Below are 20,407 nucleotides of genomic sequence, written 5' to 3'. Positions count from 1 at the left end.
ATCCTCCCCTTTTTGAGTCTCCAATGTCCATTAAACCACACTGTCTGCCTTCATGTACCCATAGCTTAGCTCCCACTTATAAATGAGAACATATGGTATTTGGTTTTCCATTTTTGAGTTACTTCACTTAGAATAATGGCCTCCAGCTCCATCCCAGTTGCTGAAAAAGACATTATTTCATTTGTGTTTATGACTGGGTAGTATTACATGTTGTATATATGCCACCTGTTCTTTATCCACTCTTTGATCGATGGACACTGAGATTGATTCCATATCTTTGCAATTGTGAATTGTGCTGCAATAAACATACACTTGCAGGTGTCTTTTTGATATAATGACTTATTTTCTTTTGGGTAGATATCTAGTAGTGGGATTGCCAGATGGAATGGTAAATTTACTTTTAGTTGTTTAAGAAATCTTCATACTGTTCTCTGTAGAGGTTGTACCAACTTACATTCCCACCAGCAATGTATAAACATTCCCTTTTAACCACATTCATGCCAAAATTTATTGTTTTTTTGACTTTTTAATTAATGGCCACTCTTGCAGGAGTAAGACGGTATCTCACTGTGGTTTTAATTTGTACTTCCCTGATGATTAGTGATGTTGAGCATTTTTGTCCCATATGTTTATTGCCCATTTGTATATCTTCTTTTGAGAAATGCCTACTCATGTAATTTGCCCACCTTTTGATGGGATTATTTGTTTGTTTGTTTTCTTACTGATTTATTTGAGTTTCTTGTAGATTCTGGATATTAGTCTTTGGTTGGATCCATAGTTTACAAATACTTCCCCCATTCTTTGGGTTGCCTGTTTATGCTGATGATTATTTCTTTTGCTGTACAGAAACTTTTTAGTTTAATTAGATGTAGTTTTTTTTTTATTTTTGTTTTTGTTGCCTTTGCTTTTGGGGTCTTAGTCGTAAATTCTTTACCTAGGCCAATGCCCAGAAGATGTTTTCCAAGGTTATCTTCTGGATTTGTTATGGTTTCAGATCTTAGATTTACGTCTTTGATCCATCTTGAGTTGATTTTTGTATAAGATGAGAGATGGGGATCCAGTTTTATTCTTCTACATGTGGCTAGCCAGTTTTCCCAGCACTATTTATTAAATAGGGTGTCCTTTCCACAATTTTTGTTTTTGCATTCTTTGTTGAAGATCAATTGGTTGTAAATATTCAGCTTTATTTCTGGGTTCTCTCTTCTGTTGCATTGTTTTCTGTGTCTACTTCTATACCAGGGCTAGGCTGTTTTGGTAACTATGGCCTTGTAGTATAATTTGAAGTCAGGGAATGTGATGCCTCCAGGTTTATTAATTTTGCTTATACTTGCCTTGGCTCTTCGGGCTCTTTTTTTGGTTCCATATGAATTTTATAATTGTTTTTTCTAATTCTATGAAAAATGATGCTGGTATTTTGATGGGAATTGCATTGAAACTGTAGATTGCTGTGGGCCAGATGATCATTTTAAACTTAGGTTTGTGGAAGATTAATAAAGTTTTAAGGTGACCCATTTTTTAAATACTTAGTTCTTTATTCATACTTTATATTCTTTATTCTTTCTGGATCAAAGGTGATTTATAATAGATGTTTTTGTATGTGATTTTGGAGTTTCTTCCTCATGGAAGTTTCAAATGGCAAAATTGACATTCTGCTTTTAATTGTTTGTTGTAAAAGATTTGCATTATGCTCAAATTATGAAGTTTTATTGGAATAAATGGAATTAAACAACTAAATCAAATACAGTTTTAAATGTTATTTTACTTAAATCAGTACACCAAGTAATTTTTAAAGATTAAAATGATAAAATCTGTTATTCTGATTTTATATTATATTATTATTATATAATTATCTGCCAACAGATAGTTGAGCCAATAGATAACTATATAATGACTACATAATTATCTGTTGGATTAGAAGTATATAATATTCTTCCTAAAATTTTCTAAGGCTCTCTCTTAATATTTATATTAATTGTCAGTCTGTTTCCTTATTTATGTAAACATTTGCAAGTCTATAATAATTGTTTTTGTATATAAGATGAATAGCTTTTACAATCACCATTAATTATTATAACATTTTATTATTGTAATAATACAAACACATGCCTACTTTCACTGGTTAATGAGAATTTCAATATATAAAGCACAAAATAAGATTTTATTTCAGGTTTCAACGTGAAGAATGCTTCATGCTTATGTACTTTTGCAAGTGAGCATTCAGATATTGACAATAAATCCAAATGGTGTATTTTTTTATTACCGATATTGGTGTGCTGATTACATGTGATGGTAACTTCATGGACTCATGATAAATGATCATACACAAGTTCAATGATGCTGAATATAATGTTGACATATATAGTTGTCCATTTGGCCTTGCAAAACCTGGGACTGAAACTCAAGCCAAATAAAATTTGCCTGAATATTGAGGCTGAAGCTTGACTTTGTTGCATTTCTAATATGTAGGTTCTTGAGGCTCATCCAATGTATACTAAATAGGTTTAAGGTGATGAGCTTATTTTATATCTCTGCCCTTCATGAGGTAGGAACTCCTCATCTATTTATAGGACCTATGGCAGGTATTCTCCTTGCTTCATCTCTCTCTCTTTTTTTCTTTAGGCTCCCCAGATCCTTTATACCTCATGCCATCCTAATCTACCACCTGCCACCTCTCCTTGCTGTCCTCTAAACTAGTTACTTTCTGTCATTCAATAATGACTTTTAGTACTTGGCCCACTTTCTTCCTCTCCCTCCCTAATGCTGGTAATATTCCCGGTGGCTTTAACATTCATATGGATGATTCATACAATATTCTGGCTCTTCAGTTCCTCGACTTTCACATCTCTAATGATCTTTTCCTGATCTACCTGATCTACCCATTTTCAGGGTCATATCTTTGAACTGTTGTTACCAAAAACTGAACCAACCACCTCTAAAATCTTGATTTTAATGATCATTTTAGTCACTTCCTTGCATGCCTCTTCAACTCTTGCACATTTCTCTCAGCTGTACTTGTTGGCAAAACCCAAACCCTGTTAATATCCTGTCGTTTGCCAGTTTCAGGACTGCACATGTATAGCTGAACACTACTGGGAAAAAATACACAATGATGCTATGTGAGGCAGGAAAATGCCCCCTAAAGATGTCCACATCCTGCCATCACACGAATCTTTCCTTAGTAACCTGGGCGATAGCCGTGGATGTTTCCAAGGATTGTCTTCAGTCATGGCCTTGGGATTAAAGTGCTCCCGCATGGTCCACCCTGCCTTTCGCAATTATCTTGCAGCCTCTATCAGACCCGTTTCAGAAGTTACACTGAAGACAGTGCATGAAAGACAACATGGCCATAGGCAATGCGTGGCCTATTCAGCTGTACCAGTCCACCATTTTGCTACCAAGAAAGCCAAAGCCAAAGGGAAAGGAAAGTCCCAAACCAGAGTGAATATTAGTGCTGCCTTGGTTGAGGACATAATCAACTTGGAAGAGGTGAATGAAGAAATGAAGTCTGTGATAGAAGCACTCAAGGATAATTTCAATAAGACTCTCAATATAAGGACCTCACCAGGATCCCTTGACAAGATTGCTGTGGTAACTGCTGATGGGCAACTTGCTTTAAACCAGATTAGCCAGATCTCCATGAAGTCGCCACAGCTGATTTTGGTGAATATGGCCAGTTCCCCAGAGTGTACAGCTGCAGCTATCAAGGCTATAAGAGAAAGTGGAATGAATCTGAACCCAGAAGTGGAAGGGGCGCTAATTCGGGTACCCATTCCCCAAGTAATCAGAGAGCACAGAGAAATGCTGGTGAAACTGGCCAAACAGAACACCAACAAGGCCAAATACTCTTTACGGAAGGTTTGCACCAACGCAGTGAACAAGCTGAAGAAATCCAAGGATACAGTCTCAGAGGACACCATTAGGCTAATAGAGAAACAGATCAGCCAAATGGCTGATGACACAGTGGCAGAACTGGACAGGCATCTGGCAGTGAAGACCAAAGAACTCCTTGGATGAAAGTGCACTACAGGCCAGCAATACTTCAGAGCCCAGTTTCTGCTGGATCCCATGGGTGGCACATTGGGACCTCTCTCCCTCCCCCATCCACACAGAAGACTGTCACCATGCTGACAGAAGGCTGTCTTTGTGAGGCCCAGCCTTCCAGTGGAACACTCAGACTTGTTCATTCTCTTCCTCCTTCTGCTCTGGGCCTTCTGACGTGGGTGGCTCTCAGAAAATACTTGCTGCTGGCAAAGGGCCTTTACTCAGGCATTTGCTTTGACTTGATGTCGCCAAGGGACTGAGGCCATTGGCAGGCTTAGTACCACCTGCTCCTCATCTTAGGAGCCTCCTTTTCAAATAATTAGGCTCTGTTCCCATTTTAAAACTCTGCATGGGCTGATACTGGCCTTCACCTGTGACTGGACACTTTACTAGAGGCAAATGGATAAGATATGACCCCTGTTTTGGGGGGGGTACATAGTGCACTGAACTAAATTGCTATCTATAATAATCTCTTGGGTGGAAAAGTAGGAAGTTCATTCCAGTTCTGCAAGGTGTCTGCTTTCAGAATGGAGCCCACTTTGGTGGTGGCAAGGCCTGGCTGGGTTCTTTCAAAGCAGCATCCAACTTCTCTTTGCTCTTTGACTTCCTCCAGATTCTCTCCTGTGCTGGAGGTAATAAGGGTTGCCCTTCCCCCTTTACTTATACTAGTGAAATATGCAGTGAGGATTCAAGGTCAAAATTGGGTCAAAGTTAAACTAACACAGTCTCCTGCCCCACTTACCTGTCCTCTAACCCCATTCACCAGCCCTAAATGGTCATCACATGATCAGAAGTCAGCTGGGGGAAGAGCAGGGATAGATATAGCAATTAAGGAGCCTCTTTTGGGGTAAGCCACATGACAGGGGTTTTGCAACAGTCTTTCATGAGTGGCCGAAATCCCCCACTCACTGCAAATGTGCTTCTCAAGGATGCAGGATTTTTTAATAAACCGAGAAAATGATAAAAAAAAAAGATGTCCACATCCTAATCCCAGGAATCTGTGAATATGTAACCTTATGTGACTAAAGGAAATTTACAGATGTTACTAAAGTTATAGACCTTGAGATGGGAAGATTATCCTGGATCATACAGGTGGGCCCAATCTAATTTCATGAGTCCTTAAAAGTAAAGAGTCTTTCTCCACTGTGGTTATAAAGAGATAAAACAACAGAAGAGAGTAGAAAGATGCGACATGAGAAGGACTTCCACCACTGCTGGATTTGAAGATGAGGGAAAGGGGTCAAGAACCAAGGAATGTAGGCAGCCCAAGGAATGCTGGAAAATAAAGGAAATGGATTCTTTCCTAGATAGAGCCTCCAGAAAAGAAGGCAGCCCAGGATGTTATCTTGACTTTAGCACAGTGAGACCCATGATGGACTTCTGACTTACAGAGGTCTGGGACAAATTTATGTTATTTGTTACAGCATCAATAGAAAGCAAATCCACATACTTATTGGCCTCCCTTTAAATTCATGTCTTCAAATATAAAAAAATATGGGTACATAATAGGTGTATATATTTACAGGGTACATGAGATACTTTAATACAGGCATGTAATGTGTTATAATCACATCATGGTAAATGGGGTACCATTCCCTCAATAATTTATCCTTTGTGTTATGCATGTCTTCAAATTTTAAAGTTAAAATTAAGCACAAGGACTTGGAAAAGGTCCTTGCAAGTGAGGAACCATGAAGTTTAAGTTCATTAAGTAATGGTAGACTACAGCAAGCCCACATCCACCTAAATTTTTGGAAAGTTTGCAAGATTGTTGATTTCAAGCTTGTTGATATTTTACTATCTTTGCCTATTTGCCTTTCTACTCTTTGAAATTGCCATTTTATTCACTTTTCTATCTACTGAAACCTTAAAAACCCTCCAGCTCTACCAAAAACACATTTTCACATGGGTGTTCCGTTACTTTTCTACTGTTAAATCTATATAACCTGCTTTTTTATATTCTAAAGACTATCTCAACCAAAGCTACCTAATGACCAGAGGTGGATTTCCTATCAATAAGCTAATGCAGTGTTGCACTGGTAAATGTTTACAACTGGTTCTTGGGGAGAGGGAAAATACCCTGATTTGTCATACTTGCTGATTTCTGTGGCTTGAACATTCCTACCATGGCTGATTTGAAGCTACCAATATGACATCAACAAGCTTGTGAACTTTCTGAAAATTTAAATGGATATGGGCTGGCTGTAGTCTACCATTACTTAATGAACTTAAGTTTCATGACTCCTCATTTGCATGGGCCTTTTCCAAGGCCTTGTGTTTAATTATAAATTATGTGTTCTTTTTTTTAAAAAAGTTTTTCAACTCTGCTCCAATGGTATAAGCTTTACGCTGCACAAAACCTGTATCTGCCCTGGTAATGACCTTTCAGCTCAGCTCCTAGAGCTAACTTGCAATTTTCCTCTGTGACTTTTTGTTTAAACTATTAAGAAAGGAAATATGATTGGCTTAGTTAATCTCTTTTAGGGCTGATTCCTTTTTGCTAGGCCATGCTGTAGGTCAGTTATAAGCCTATGGCTGAACTACTCTGGTTAGGGTATGCATCTCTGGTCCAAATACTGTAGTTAGGAAGGTGAAATTATGTGCTTCACTGTCAATGAAACAGGGGCTGTGTGTGGGCCAGTTTTCTTTAAAAGAGTTTGTCAGTGGAGCATGCTGACTTAGAGATGTCAAACTCCTCAGTGCCCTGGCTATCAACACAAAGGAGACCTTTAGATAATAAAGCATAATCTGCCTTTTATTTCGTAGTTAAAAGCACAAATTATCAGCTTGCCTTGTAAGTAAAACCATGAGAAGTATCTTGTAATGTAGAGACTAGTCACCTATTTACTTCCTTATCCAATCTAGACTCCTTTAAGAGTTATTGAAATAAATAAGCAGATAATGATACAAGATTTGTAGTGTTGATTAAAATTAACAAATGTTCACATGGGAATTCCAAATGGAGACAGTAGGCATGTTAGCATCTGCATAAACTGAGTCTCACTGTAATTTGTATGACCTAACTCATGGGGTGGGTCAGCAGAAATGAAGACAGATGGTAAGTGATTAGCTTTGAAGATTCTTGTATGCCATTACCACTATGATGAGCTCTCCTCTGTAAGTAAGCCATTTTCATAAGAACGTTCCCACTTTAAACATTTACAATTTATAATATGCAAATTCCTGATCTGCCCCAAACCCTCTGAACCAGAATCTCTGAGGGAGGGGCTCAGGAATCTGCCTTTTTAGCACAGCCCTGGCATCTGCATTTTATTAGACAATAAATACACACATAAATGCACATTGATGTTTGAGAACCCCTACTCAAGACTACTTGGTATTGTTCACCATGGCATCTCCAACCCCAAGAACAGCTCCTGACATTGAACAGACACTCATTAAAGAAGGCTGAATGAATGAATGAATATGTCCCCTAGATCTTGAGTTGGGGAGATTATCCTGAATTATGTGAGTGGGCCCAGTGTAATCATAAGAGTTCTTAGAGCGAGGGAGGCAGGAGAGTCTGAGTTACAGAGATGTGGTGTTGGAAGCAGAGAGGAAAGAGAGATGCAGGAGACAGAGAGAGAGAGCAGAAAAAGCAGGAGGAAGAGAAAAATAATGATGGGGGGAGGATGAGAAGAAGAAAGAGAAGGAGAAATAGAAGAAGGGAAGAGAAGAGGAGTTAAAGATACTATGCTGCTGGAAGATGGAGGAAGGGGCTATGAGCCATGTAATGCAATTGGTCTCTAGAACCTGGAAAAGGCAAGGACACAGATTCTCCCCTAGAACCTCCAGAAGGAATGCAGTCCTGTTAATCCCTTGATTTTAGAACTTCTGACTTTTGGAACTATAAGATAATACATTTTTGTTGTGTTAAGCCACTAAAATTGTGTTAATTTACTACCGTGACAATAGGAAACAAATATACTCTGTCCTAGGTAAGACTTTCATAGTCTAAGTCAAGTGTATAAAAATGTGATTCTCCCTTTCTATTACTGTTGAAGACCCTATTTTGTTCAGTTTCAGAAATCTTAATATTGACAATTGAAGATACTGTTAATAAAATTGATGATTAAACATTCTTTTCAGGTAAAAACTCAGTAAAATCAAGGTTTTGCTCTTCCTTCTTATTTTATGGGGTAGAATCTAAGTACTAAAATGAGAAGAAGAGTATTTTTCCCATGATTATTCTCTGCTCTCTGTGGGTGTCTGAGGGAAACTTTGCCCCTATTATATTTGGGTGGTTGGTCTACTGAATTTCTTCCTAATATCCACAGTCCTAACAGACCTACATATTACACTCTTAACATGGAATTCATTGTCATCGTTTTCTTGTTAAAATCACAAGGCCTCTTCTAGCCCAATACTCATCTCTTAACCATTTGTAGTCTTCTTCAGGGCACAGATAACTTTGACATAACTACCCACCCTTTGGGGTCTTAGAAGATTTGGGAGACTTTCTGCTCTTTTCTATCTAGATGTGTCTGGCCACCATTTTTGTAAGGCTTGCTAGCTTCTTGGGCTTTGTCATGGAAGTAAAGCATGAGGCTCTGCTCTCAATATGCCCCAAATATTTCTAAGATTCTGATCACATCCCCTTCCAAGAAATTAGTCTCAATTCTCTTCCCCTCCTCAGCCAATCTAACTTAGTTTCACTTTAGATATAGAAGGGAGAGTCTTCTTTCATCATATGTTCTTTCCAAATCTCTTGTTTGTGGGATAACTTTTAGGCTCTTACTTAGTCTTTGTACTATGTCTTTAAACTTTTGAAAATCAAAACCTTTTTCTTTCCAAAAATCTTGGCTTTTATAATGCAAAGCTTTCTCTTGAGACAGTGGCTCTGCTAAGGGTTTCAGAGGTCTAATTCTAAAGTAAACTCCAAGAATATGACTCCTTGTTTTATGTGTTGGGCCCTTGCCTGAGGTAATAAGTTTCAGCCTCAAGGTCTAATTTTAATGGGAAATGTTGAGGGGTAATGAGGGGTAAAAAGGGAATGAAAACCCATCCATTAATACTTCAAGATATTATGCCTCTTCATTTCTCTCCCTAGTAAATCATTGCATTTAGATTCTTCAGTGCAGTTTCCCCCAACAGTTCCCCTCCACAAATTATGCAAGGCCTTTGCAAGGCTCATCTGAATCCTGTAGAATCTCTACCTTTGGTTATGGCATAATTCAGAGGGGAACTAAGTATTTGATCAGAAACTGTACATCCAGAATAATGGCTGTCATGTGTAAAGATTCAGAATTCATAGGGGTAGTTATTACAATGAGCTCCAAGAATGAAGGTGAGACCTTTCAAGCAGAGAATGATAAGAGGGGACGATTTTTAAAGAGGTAGAGGGTCATACATGAATTTGGGAGTTTCTGTACTCTGCCCCCAAATGCTGTTGAGCTAAATCTCAGGGATAGTAAAACATGTTGGAAATCCCCACTTAAAAGTTAGAAAAATTGAAAGAAGGAAGGACTTAAGTTTTACAGCCTAGGTGGAGACCAGTAAGCTGGGAAGCCTGGTCAAGCAATCTACTTCTTTTTCATTCAGTGCAGCAATCTTATAGTAGAGTTATGTGGTGTGGCAGGTCTGGATAAGAAAAGGCTAGAGATAAGTCTCCACTATGCTTAATACTTGCTAACTCCCTACCATTAAGTTGTATGAACCCTCCAGGGACATAGGAGGCCATATGAAAATGTCCAGTGGTCCTCTGAATTTGATGAGGAAGTTACTTGAGAGAAGGACAAAGAAAACCAACTGTTTCTAAGACATGTTTAGCCAGAATAAGAGGACTGTGCATATGGTTTGGACAGTCTCTGCCATGGATTAGAATATGTAATACCCCTTACTGGCTCACCAGCACAAGAGAGCTGAGTTGGAGCTAAATATCCATAAAACAAGCAATGTCCATTTGTTTCAGGCTGATGCAGTAATGGCTTTTAATTTATTCATGTCTTCCTGTTTCTATACTCTTTGGCAGCACCCTTCATATTGACTCCAGACTTGTGCATGTGGCTTGATTTGGCCAATGAAGCAATATAAAATGTAATGGCAGGTAGAAGCTTAGAGTGCTTACATATTGGGGTTTGCCTTCCCTTGCTTTTACTGGGACTCTTGATCACTCTGTGATTAGCATGTTGGATTATGAAAGACATGTGGTCTGGTTACTCTCTCATCCCAGCTTACAGAGAGCCAATCTCGAGACCTGTGAGTGAGGTCCTTGACTGCCAGCTGACTGTAGATGCATAAATGAGTCCAGCTGAGTTCAGCCCAAATTACTTACCCACAAAGTTGTAAGCTAAATAAATGGTTGTTATATTAAGCTAGTAAGTTTTGCTGTGGTTTGTTAAACAGCAAATGTTAACTGATGTACCATTCAAGGGAGTATTGTGCAACATGTGTGCCTAGGATGAGATGAGATGGGTTACATCCAGAACAGGAAGAAAGCAAAGCAAACACAATGCCATTTTCTTTAGTTGCCTCTCTACCTCCCCAACATACCCAAATCATTGATTCTGGGGAAGGAAGGACTTAAACAAAGGGGAAAAATCAATAATTATGACTGAGGATTCAGTTTGAACTAACTAAGATGTTATTAAACTGACCTGGACATAACTGGCTTAAATTTTTTGTGTTAGACAGAATGGTGGCTCAGAGAAAGATCCTTTTAAAAAAATTAGCATGTCTGAGCCTGTGACCAGAGGAATCCATGCTTGTTATACCTGTATTTCAGTATTAATGCCCTAGACTGCACCTAATGTATCTGAATGGTTAAGCCTAGAGCCATGCATCATACTCATGTTCATATATGAAAGTCTGAGTCAGAATCAGTTTAGAGTAAATTTCCAAGATATAGGGAAGGGGATACTTTGCTGTGAGTTTCAGGAACATGAAAAAATGTGGACATGTGGACACCTGTAATTGATTCTCATTGTTCTTTTGGCTTTGCTACAATGGAGGGCAAAGTAGAAAAAAAAAGATACATTTTTTTCTTATGTAAAATTTATTACTACTGGTATTTTAATACCTAACATCATATTGAGTACATACTCATCACTATGCTAAGCTCTTTATGCACGTTGTTTCATTTAATCCTCATAACAACCTGTGAGGTAAAATATTATTTTCCCCCTTTACAGGTGAAGAAACTGAGAGTCAGAGATTGAATTACTTAAGTTCATGAAATGAATAAAATGGCTGAAATCCAGAACTGTCCAACTCTAAAAAACTCGATTTCATTTTGGCAAAACATTGCTTTTTAAATGCATGGTAGCATTTTAAAATTTATTGCTAGCAATAATTTTCCTTGCAAGATAAAACAAGTATTGAGAAGGAAGGTATAATTAAGTGCTGAGGGACAAGTTACAATTTCATGTGGAGACCTAGGACACTAGGCAGAGCAAAGTTAAGAGAGGGGCCACATTGTTGCTTTTGGATGGATACTCTTGCCCCAGATACTTCAAACAGAATAGAGATTATAACAATGATTCCTATTGAATTTGACTGGGTGAAGAAAAAGCCAATTTTTTCCCTTTAAAATAAGAGTGATTTGCAATAAATTTCTCCAATAATAGCTTTCTTGTAAAGAAAATAAAGAAGACATACAATCAGAGAAAGCACAATTGGTCTGCAGGCCTCTCCCAATATTGAGGTAAGTATGAATTCCCAGGATTTAGTAATTGATATATTTGGTAAAATGTATCATGATCATGGTTTTCTGGATATGATCACTAATTGAAAAAAATAAATATTTGCAAACAAAGGGGATTCTCATCTGAAACACATTTCTATGTGTCACAGTCAACGCATTTCTCAATTACCACTTCCAGGTTCCAGCAGAAATGTTGGAAGACAGAAGGTTGATTTCCATCCCTTCTATCTTAAGGTATCATCAGCACAGCACCAAGCTTTGGCACAGCCATTAGACTTAAAGCTACTCTGACGTTATTGCAGCCTGTTCCTCAGGTCAACATGACTTTGCCTTGCAGCACTGGCCATGTTGGCTGTTAGGTCCCTGGAGCTCCCACTGCCTCAACTGCTGCCAGACTTGCATCCACCCTTGGATCCCATCAAAACAAAGTCACCCAGTGGATTGGCTACACTTGACCCCTACTTTTTCCCACCAAAACAAAGTGTATTCATTAGGAAACATGTTGCCTGGAGACAAGAGAAAATGATTAAGTTGAATTTATGGTATGAAAGCAATCTTTAGATTAAAAAGAGATCATATAGGTGGAAGCACCTAGGTAGCAGGTACTTACCAAACATTTGTGTCCCTCCCTTTTCAATTCCATTTTCAAATGAGTGAATATGATGTGGGAAAAAAGGGGTACATTTTTTTCTGTGACAAATTGAGTTGTTTTGGAGATTGTCAGTCAACAATTTATTTAGTTACTAAACTTTTTTCAATTAAATTTTCTCCATAATTTTTTGAAATGTGTGCCCTTTTGTTAGGCTAGAGGTTGGCAACATTAACAAAAATCACTTTGAATATCTGTTTTCAAGTACATTCCATTTTCTTCTTCTCCTTCTTCCTTCTTCTTTCTTCCTTCTTCCTTCTTCTTCTTCGTCTTCGTCTTTGTCGTCTTCTTTTTTTTGAGATGGAGTCTCATGCTATCACCTAGGCTGGAGTGCAGTGGCGCGATCTCGGCTCACTGTAGCCTCTGCCTCCCAGGTTGAAACGATTCTCCTGCCTCAGCCTCCTGAGTATCTGGGACTACAGGTGTCCGCCACCATACCTGGCTTATTTTTGTACTTTTAGTAGAGATGAGGTTTTTCACCATATTGGCCAGGTTGGTCTCGAACTCCTGACCTTGTGATCCACCTGCCTTGGCTTCCCAAAGTGCTGGGATTACAGGTGTGAGCCACCAGCCCTGGCCGCATTTTCTTCTTTTAATACTAGACAAATGCATGATTCTGCATAAAATACTGCATCCTTTTAGAACATACTTTCTGAAATCTGGAATTTCATTTTAACACCAAACAACCAAGTTGTTAGTTCCTTGTTGCTAAGGAAACCATTGTGTATAAATCACCAGTAAGCACAATAGATGGTTAGTTAGACTCTTTGTCAGGGGCAAGTACCTCTCTCCTTTGAGATTAGAAAGTTACTACCTTTTGATTGGAAAGAACAAGTAATGTGGGCTTAGGCGACTGCTGTAGAGAAACACACCTGCAGGACCCTATCATTTTTTTCTTTTGTTTTAGACATGGATAAATAGGCAGGGGACCTAAGGGTAGCTTTTAGAAAGAATTGACAGCCAAGTGACACTGTCTTTCTCTTTCCCTGTCCCATTCCTAACAGTGAGAGGCAGAGATCCTTTTTTTACATCAATCTCTTTATTTCTTTTCCACCTTTATCACCATGATCAAGCCTTCCTCACCCCAAATCAAGACTTTAAAAATAACCTCCAATTTGATCTCTCTATGTCCAGATTCTTTTTCCTTTATTTCATTATTCACATTATGTGTAAGATTAATCTCTCAGCCAGACTGCCTGTGTTCAAATTCTAGCTCTGCCTCTTGTAACTTGTGTGACCTTTGGGCAAGTTACTTAACCTTTTGTCTCAGTTTCTTCCTGTGTAAAATGGAAATGATAATATGTATCTCATAAGGTTGTGATGAATAAATAAGTCAATCCATATAAATCACTCATTTCAGCGGCTGACACATAATAACTTCTCAATAAAAGTTAGCTCTCGCTATTTTTTTTTTTTCATTTTTGTGGGTACGTAGTAGGTGTATATATTTATGGGTTACATGAGATGTTTTGATACATGCATGCAATGTGTAATAATCACATCATGAAAGATGAGGTATCCATCTCCTCAAGCATTTATCCTTTGTGTTACAAATAATCCAGTTATACTATTTTAGCTATTTAAAATGTACAATTAAATTATTATTGACTATAGTCACTCTGTTGTGCTATCAAATACTAAGTCTTATTCATTCTTTCTAACTCTTTTTTTGTTCTACCCTCCCACTATGTTTCCCAGCCTCTGGTAACCATCCTTCTATCCCCATGAGTTTAATTGTGTTGAATTTTAAATCCCACAAATAAGTGAGAACCTGTAATATTTGTCTTTATGTGCCTGGATAATTTCACTTAGCATAATGGCCTCCAGTTACATCCATGTTTGCAAATGACTGCATCTCATTCTTTTTTTTATGGCTGAATAGTACTCCATTGTGTATGTGTACCACAGTTTCTTTATCCATTCATCTGTTGATGGACACTTAGGTTGCTTCCAAATCTTGGCTATTGTGAACAGTGCTGCAACAAATGTAGGAGTGCAGTTATCTCTTTGATAAACTCATTTCCTTTCTTGTGGGTATACGCCCAGTGGTGGGATTGCTGGATCATATGGTAGCTCAATTTTCAGTATTTTGAGGAACCTTCAAACTGTTCTCCATAGTGGTGGTACTAATTTACATTCCCAACTGTGTACAAGTTTTCCCTTTTCTCCATGTCCTCTCTGGTATTTCTTATTGCCTGCCTTTTGGATAAAAGTCATTTTATCTGGGGTGAGATTATATCTCATTGTAGTTTTGATTTGCATTTCTCTGATGATGAATGATATTGAGCACCTTTTCACATGCCCTTTCACCATTTGTATGTCTTCTTTTGAGAAATGTCTGTTCAAATCTTTCATTCACTTTTTAATTGGGTTATTAGCTTTTTCCTATAGAATTGTTTGAACTCCTTTTATATTCTGGTTATTAATCCCTTGTCAGATGGGTAGTTTGCAAATATTTTCTCCTACTTTGTGGGTTGTCTCTTTATTACAGTAATTATTTTTTCCTGTGCAGAAGCTTTTTAACTTGTTGTGGTACCCTTTGTCCATTTTTGCTTTGGTTGCCTGTGCTTGTGGGGTATTACTCAATAAATTTTAGCCCAGACCAATGTCCTGGAGATTTTCCCCAATGTTTTCTTGTAGTAGTTTCATGATTTGAGGTCTTAGATTTGTCTTTAATCCATTTTGATTTAATTTTTGATATGGAGAGATATAGGGGTCTTGTTTTATTTTTCTGCAAATAGATATCAGCTTTTCCCAGCACCACTTATTGAAGAGAATGTCTTCTCCCCAGAGTATGTTCTTGGCACTTTTGTCAAAAAGAGTTCATTGTAGGTGTGCGGATTTGTTTCTGGACTTTCTGTTCTGTTCTATTGGTGTATAAGTCTATTTTTATGCCAGTGTCATGCTGTTTTGGTTACTAGCTCTGTAGCATAAATTGAAGTCAGGTAATGTGATTCCTCCTGTTTTGTTCTTTTTGTTTAAGATAGTTTTGGCTATTCTGGGTCTTTTGTGGTTCCGTATAAATTATAGGATTGTTTTTTCTATTTCTGTGAAGAATTTCGTTGGTATTTTGACAGGGGTTGCAGAGAATCTGTAGATTACTTTGGGTAGTATGGACATTTTAACAATATTGATTCTTCCAATCCATGAACTTGGAATATATTTCCATTTTTATATGTCCTCCTCAATCTCTTGCATCAATGTTTGATAGTTTTCCTTGCACAGATCTTGCACATCTTTGGGTAATTCCTAGGTATTTTATTTTGTAGCTATTGTAAATGAGATTACTATTTTTATTTCTTTTTCACAGTGTTTGTTGTTGGCATATAGAAATGCTACTGATTTTTGCATGTTGATTTAGTATCCTGCAATTTTACTGAATTTGTTTATCAGTTCTAATAGTTTATTGGTGGAGTCTCTAGGTTTTTCCAAATATAAGATTATAGTGTCAGCAAACAAGGATAATTTGACTTCTTCCTTTCCAATTTGGATGCCCTTTATATCTTTTTCTTGTTTGATTGCTCTAGCTAGGTCTTCCAGTACTACGCTGAAAAACAGTAGTGACAGTGGGCATTCTTGTCATGTTCCAGATCTTAGAGCAAAGGCTTTCAATTTTTCCCCATTCAGGATGATGCTAGCTGTGAGTTTGTCATATATGGCTTTTATTATGTTGAGGTATGTTCCTTCTACACCCAGTCAGATAATTTTTATCATAAAGCAATGTTGAATTTTATCAAATGCTTATTCAGCATCAATTGAAATAATTATATGATTTTTGCCCTTCATTGTGTTGATGTGATGTATCACACCAATTGATTTATGTATGCTGAACTGACCTTGCATCCCAGAGATAAATCCCACTGGTCATTATGAACGTTCTTTGTAATGTATTGCTGAATTGCATTTTCTAGTGTTTTGTTGAGGATTTTTGCATTGATATTTATCAGAGATTATGGTATGTAGTGTTGTTTTTTGATGTGTCTTTGGTTTTTGTATCAGGGTAATACTAGCCTCATAGAATGAGTTTGGAAGTATTCCCTTCTCTTCCATATTTTGGAATAGTTTGAGTAGGATTGGTATTAGTTCTTTAAATGTGAAGCCATCAGGTCTTGAACTTTTGTTTACTGGAAGACTTTTTATTATAGCTGCAATATCATTACTTGTTGTTGGTTTGTTCAGATTTTGGGGTTGTCATAGTACAATCTTGGTAGTTTGCATGTGTCTAGGAATTTGTCCATTTCCTCTAGATTTTCTAATTTATTGGTATATACTTGCTCATAGTAGCCACTAATGATCCTGTGACTTTCTGAGGTATCAGTTGTAATGTCTCCTTTTTATTCTAAGATTTTACTTCTTTGAATCTTATCTCTTTTTTCTTAGTCTGGCTAAAGGTTTGTCAATTTTGTTTAGCTTTTCAAAAAATCAACTTTTTTGACAAATCAGATCTAATTAAACTAAAGAGCTTCTGCACAGCAAAAGAAACTATCATCAGAGTGAACAGGGAACCTACAGAATGGGAGAAAATTTTTGCAATCTGTCCATCTGACAAAGGGCTAATATCCAGAATCTACAAGGAACTTAAACAAATATACAAGGAAAAAAAAAACCATCAAAAAGTAGGCAAAGGATATGAACAGACACTTCGCAAAAGAAGACATTTATGTGGCCAACAGACATATGAAAAAAAGCTCATCATCACTGGTCATTAGAGAAATGCAAATCAAAAGCACAATGAGATACCATCTCATGCCAGTTAGAATGGCGATCATTAAAAAGTCAGGAAATAATAGACGCTGGAGAGGATGTGGAGAAATAGGAACACTTTTACACTGTTGATGGGAGTGTAAATTAGTTCAGCCATTGTAGAAGACAGTGTGGTGGTTCCTCAAGGATCTAGAACCAGAAATACTATTTGACCCAGCAATCCCATTACTGGGCATATACCCAAAGGATTATAAATCATTCTACTATAAAGACACATGCACACGTATGTTTATTGCAGCACTGTTCACAATAGCAAAGACTTGGAGCCAACCTAAATGCCCATCAGTGATAGACTGGATAAAGAAAATGTGGCAGATATACACCATGGAATACTATGCATCTGTAAAAAAGGATGAGTTCATGTCCTTTGCAGGGACATGGATGAAGTTGTAAACCCTCATTCTCAGCAAACTAACACAAAAACAGAAAACCAAACACCGCATGTTCTCACTCATAAGTGGGAGTTGAACAATGAGAACACATGGACACAGGGATGGGAACATCACACACTGGGGCCCGTTGGCAGGTGGGGGATAGGGGAGGGATAGCATTAGGAGAAATACCTAATGTAGATGAGGGATTGATGGGTGCAGCAAACCACCACGGCGTGTGTATACCTATGTAACAAACTTGCACATTCTGCACATGTATCCCAGAACTTAAAGTATAATAATAAAAAAAAGCAACTAAAAAAAATCAACCTTTTGTTTCATTAATTTTTTGCATTATTTTCTTAATTTCAATTTCATTTATTTCTGCTCTGATCTTTATTATTTATTTTCTTCTACTAATTTTGGGTTTGGTTTGCTCTTGCTTTTCCAGTTCTTTAAGATGCATTGTTAGGTTGTTTATTTGAAGTTTTTTGTCTTTTTTGATATAGGCACTTATAGCTATAAACTTAAATCTTAGTACTGCTTTTACTGTATGCAACAGGTTTTGGTATGTAGTCTTCCAATTATCATTGGCTTCAAGAAATTTTTCAATTTCTTAATTTCTTCATTGACACACTGGTCATTCAGTAGCATATTGTTTGATTTTCATGTATTTGTATAGTTTCCAAAATACCTCTTATTATTGATTTCTCATTTTATTCCATTGTGGTAAGAGAAGATACTTATTATTATTTCTATTTTTTCATATGCTTTAAAAATTGTTTTTTGACATACCATATGGTTTACCCTTGAGAATAATTCATGTGCTGCAGGAAAAATATGTATTCTGCGGCCATTGGATGAAATGTTCTATAAATATCTATTAGGTCCATTTGGTCTATAGTGCAGATTAAGTCTGATGTTTCTTTATTGATTTTCACTCTGGAAGATCTGTCCAATGATGTAAGTCAGGTGATGAAGTCTTCAGCTATTATTGTATTGGGGTCTATCCCTCTCTTTAGCTCTAATAATATTTGCTGTTTATATCTGAGTACTCCAGTGTTGGGTGCATATATATTTAAAATTGTTATGTTCTTGCTGCATCTTATATATATATGCATATATATTTAAATATATGCATATATATTTAAAATTGCCAATGTTCTTGCTGCATCGGCCCCTTTAACATTATATAGTGAACTTCTTTGTCTCTTCTTATAGTTTTTGTCTCGAAATCTATTTTTTTCTGACATAAGTATAAATACTCTTGCTCTTTTTTGGTTTCCATTGACATGGAATATCTTTTTCCTTCCCTTTATATTTAGCCTTTATATATCTTTATATGTGAAGTGTATTTCTTGTAGGCAACAGATCCTTGGGTCTTGGTTTTTTTTTTTTTTCCACTCAGCCAATCTGTATCTTTTGATGGTATTTTAGCCCATTTACATTCAATGCTATTATTGATGAATAAGGACTTACTCCTGCCATTTTGTTATTTATTATCTGGTTGTTTTGTTGTCTTCTCTTCCTTCTTTCTTTCCTTCCTGTGTTTTAGTGAAGGTGATTTTCTCTGGTGATATGATTTAGTTTCTTTCTTTTTATTCTTTGTGTATCCATTGTATGCCTTTTATGTTTGAAGTTGCCAGAAGGCTTGCAAATACTGTCTTATAATTCATTATTTTAACCTGATAACAACTTAAAATATTTTACATAAGTAACACACAGAAAGAAAATTAATAAAAACTCTACACTTTAACTTCGTCCCCCTCTTAACCTTTTTATTGTTTCTATTTCTATCTTGTTTATATATTATATTTATATTTATATCTTGTTGCATTGCGTACGTCTTGAAAAGTTGTTGTAGTTATTATTTTTGATTGGTTCACTGTTTAGTCTTTCTAGTTAGGATAAGAGTAGATTATATACCACAGTTAGTGTTATAACATTCTGTGTTTTTCTTTATACTTACTGTTACCAGTGAGTTTTGTACTTTCAGATGTTTTCTTATTGCTCATTAACATCCTTTTCTTCCTGATTGAACTACTTCCTTTAGCATTTCTTATAGGAGAGGTCTGGGGTTGATGAAATTCCTCAGCTTTAGTCTGGGAAAGTCTTTATTTCTCCTTCATGTTTGAAGGATATTTTCACCAAATATACTATTCTAACATTAGAGTGTTTTTCCTTCAGCACTTTACATATATCATGCCACTCTCTCCTGTTCTGTAAGCTTTCCACTGAAAAGTCTGCTGCCAGATGTATTGGAGCTCCATTGTATGTTATTTGTTTCCTTTCTCTTGCTGCTTTTAGGGTCCTATCTTTATCCCATATCTTTGGGAGTTTAATTATTAAAAGCCTTGAGGTAATCTTCTTTGGGTTAAATCTGTGTGGTGTTCTTCAACCTTCTTGTACTTGGATATTGATATTTTTCTCTAGGTTTAGGGAGTTCGCTGTTATTATACCTTTGAAGAAAATGTCTACCCCTATTTCTTTCTCTGCTTCTTCTTTGAGGCCAATAACTCTTAGATTTGCCCCTTTGAGGCTGCTTTCTAGATCCTGTAGGCACACTTTATTGTTTTTTATTCTTTTTTATTTTGTCTCCTCTGACCGTATATTTTCAACAGTCTGTCTTCAATCTCACTAATTCTTTAGTCTGCTTGATCAATTCTGCTATTAAAAGACTGATGCATTCTTCAGTGTGCAAATTGCATTTTTCAGCTCCAGAATTTATGCTTGATAATTTTAAATTGTTTCAATCCCTTTGTTAAATTTGTCTTATAGTATTCTGAATTCCTTCTCTGTGTTTTCTTGAATTTCTTTGAGTTTCCTCAAAACAGCTATATTTTTAAACTTTTATTTCAGGTTCAGTGGCACATGTGCAGGTTTGTTATATAGGTAAACCTGTGTCATCGGGTTTGTTGTACAGATTATTTCACCACCCAT

The 20,407-nt window shown here is 36.9% G+C and overlaps 1 protein-coding gene across 4 annotated transcripts; it reads left to right on the top strand.

Annotated features, from left to right (window-relative positions):
- Nucleotides 1–3,204: 3,204 nt before the first annotated feature.
- On the top strand, nt 3,205–4,014 carry LOC116811388 (ribosome-recycling factor, mitochondrial-like). 4 transcript variants are annotated; one of them, XM_032756432.2, is made up of 3 exons: nt 3,226–3,683; nt 3,716–3,718; nt 3,779–3,948. In XM_032756432.2, exons 1-3 carry the CDS (start codon nt 3,226–3,228, stop codon nt 3,918–3,920), a joined length of 603 nt encoding a protein of 200 aa, XP_032612323.1. In that variant the 3' UTR covers nt 3,921–3,948. The 4 variants fall into 4 exon arrangements, with proteins under 4 accessions (XP_032612321.1, XP_032612323.1, XP_058297406.1 ...); XM_058441423.1 differs by having other exon boundaries at nt 3,226–3,425; nt 3,555–4,014; XM_032756431.2 differs by having other exon boundaries at nt 3,226–3,777; nt 3,929–3,991.
- The last annotated feature ends 16,393 nt before the right edge of the window (nt 4,015–20,407 follow it).

Source organism: Hylobates moloch, unplaced genomic scaffold (genome assembly GCF_009828535.3).
Source record: "Hylobates moloch isolate HMO894 unplaced genomic scaffold, HMol_V3 SCAFFOLD_7, whole genome shotgun sequence".
Classification (NCBI taxonomy): Eukaryota; Metazoa; Chordata; class Mammalia; order Primates; family Hylobatidae; genus Hylobates; species Hylobates moloch.
Note: the sequence above shows the minus strand (reverse complement) of the source record. Positions and strands in the feature narration are given on the sequence as shown.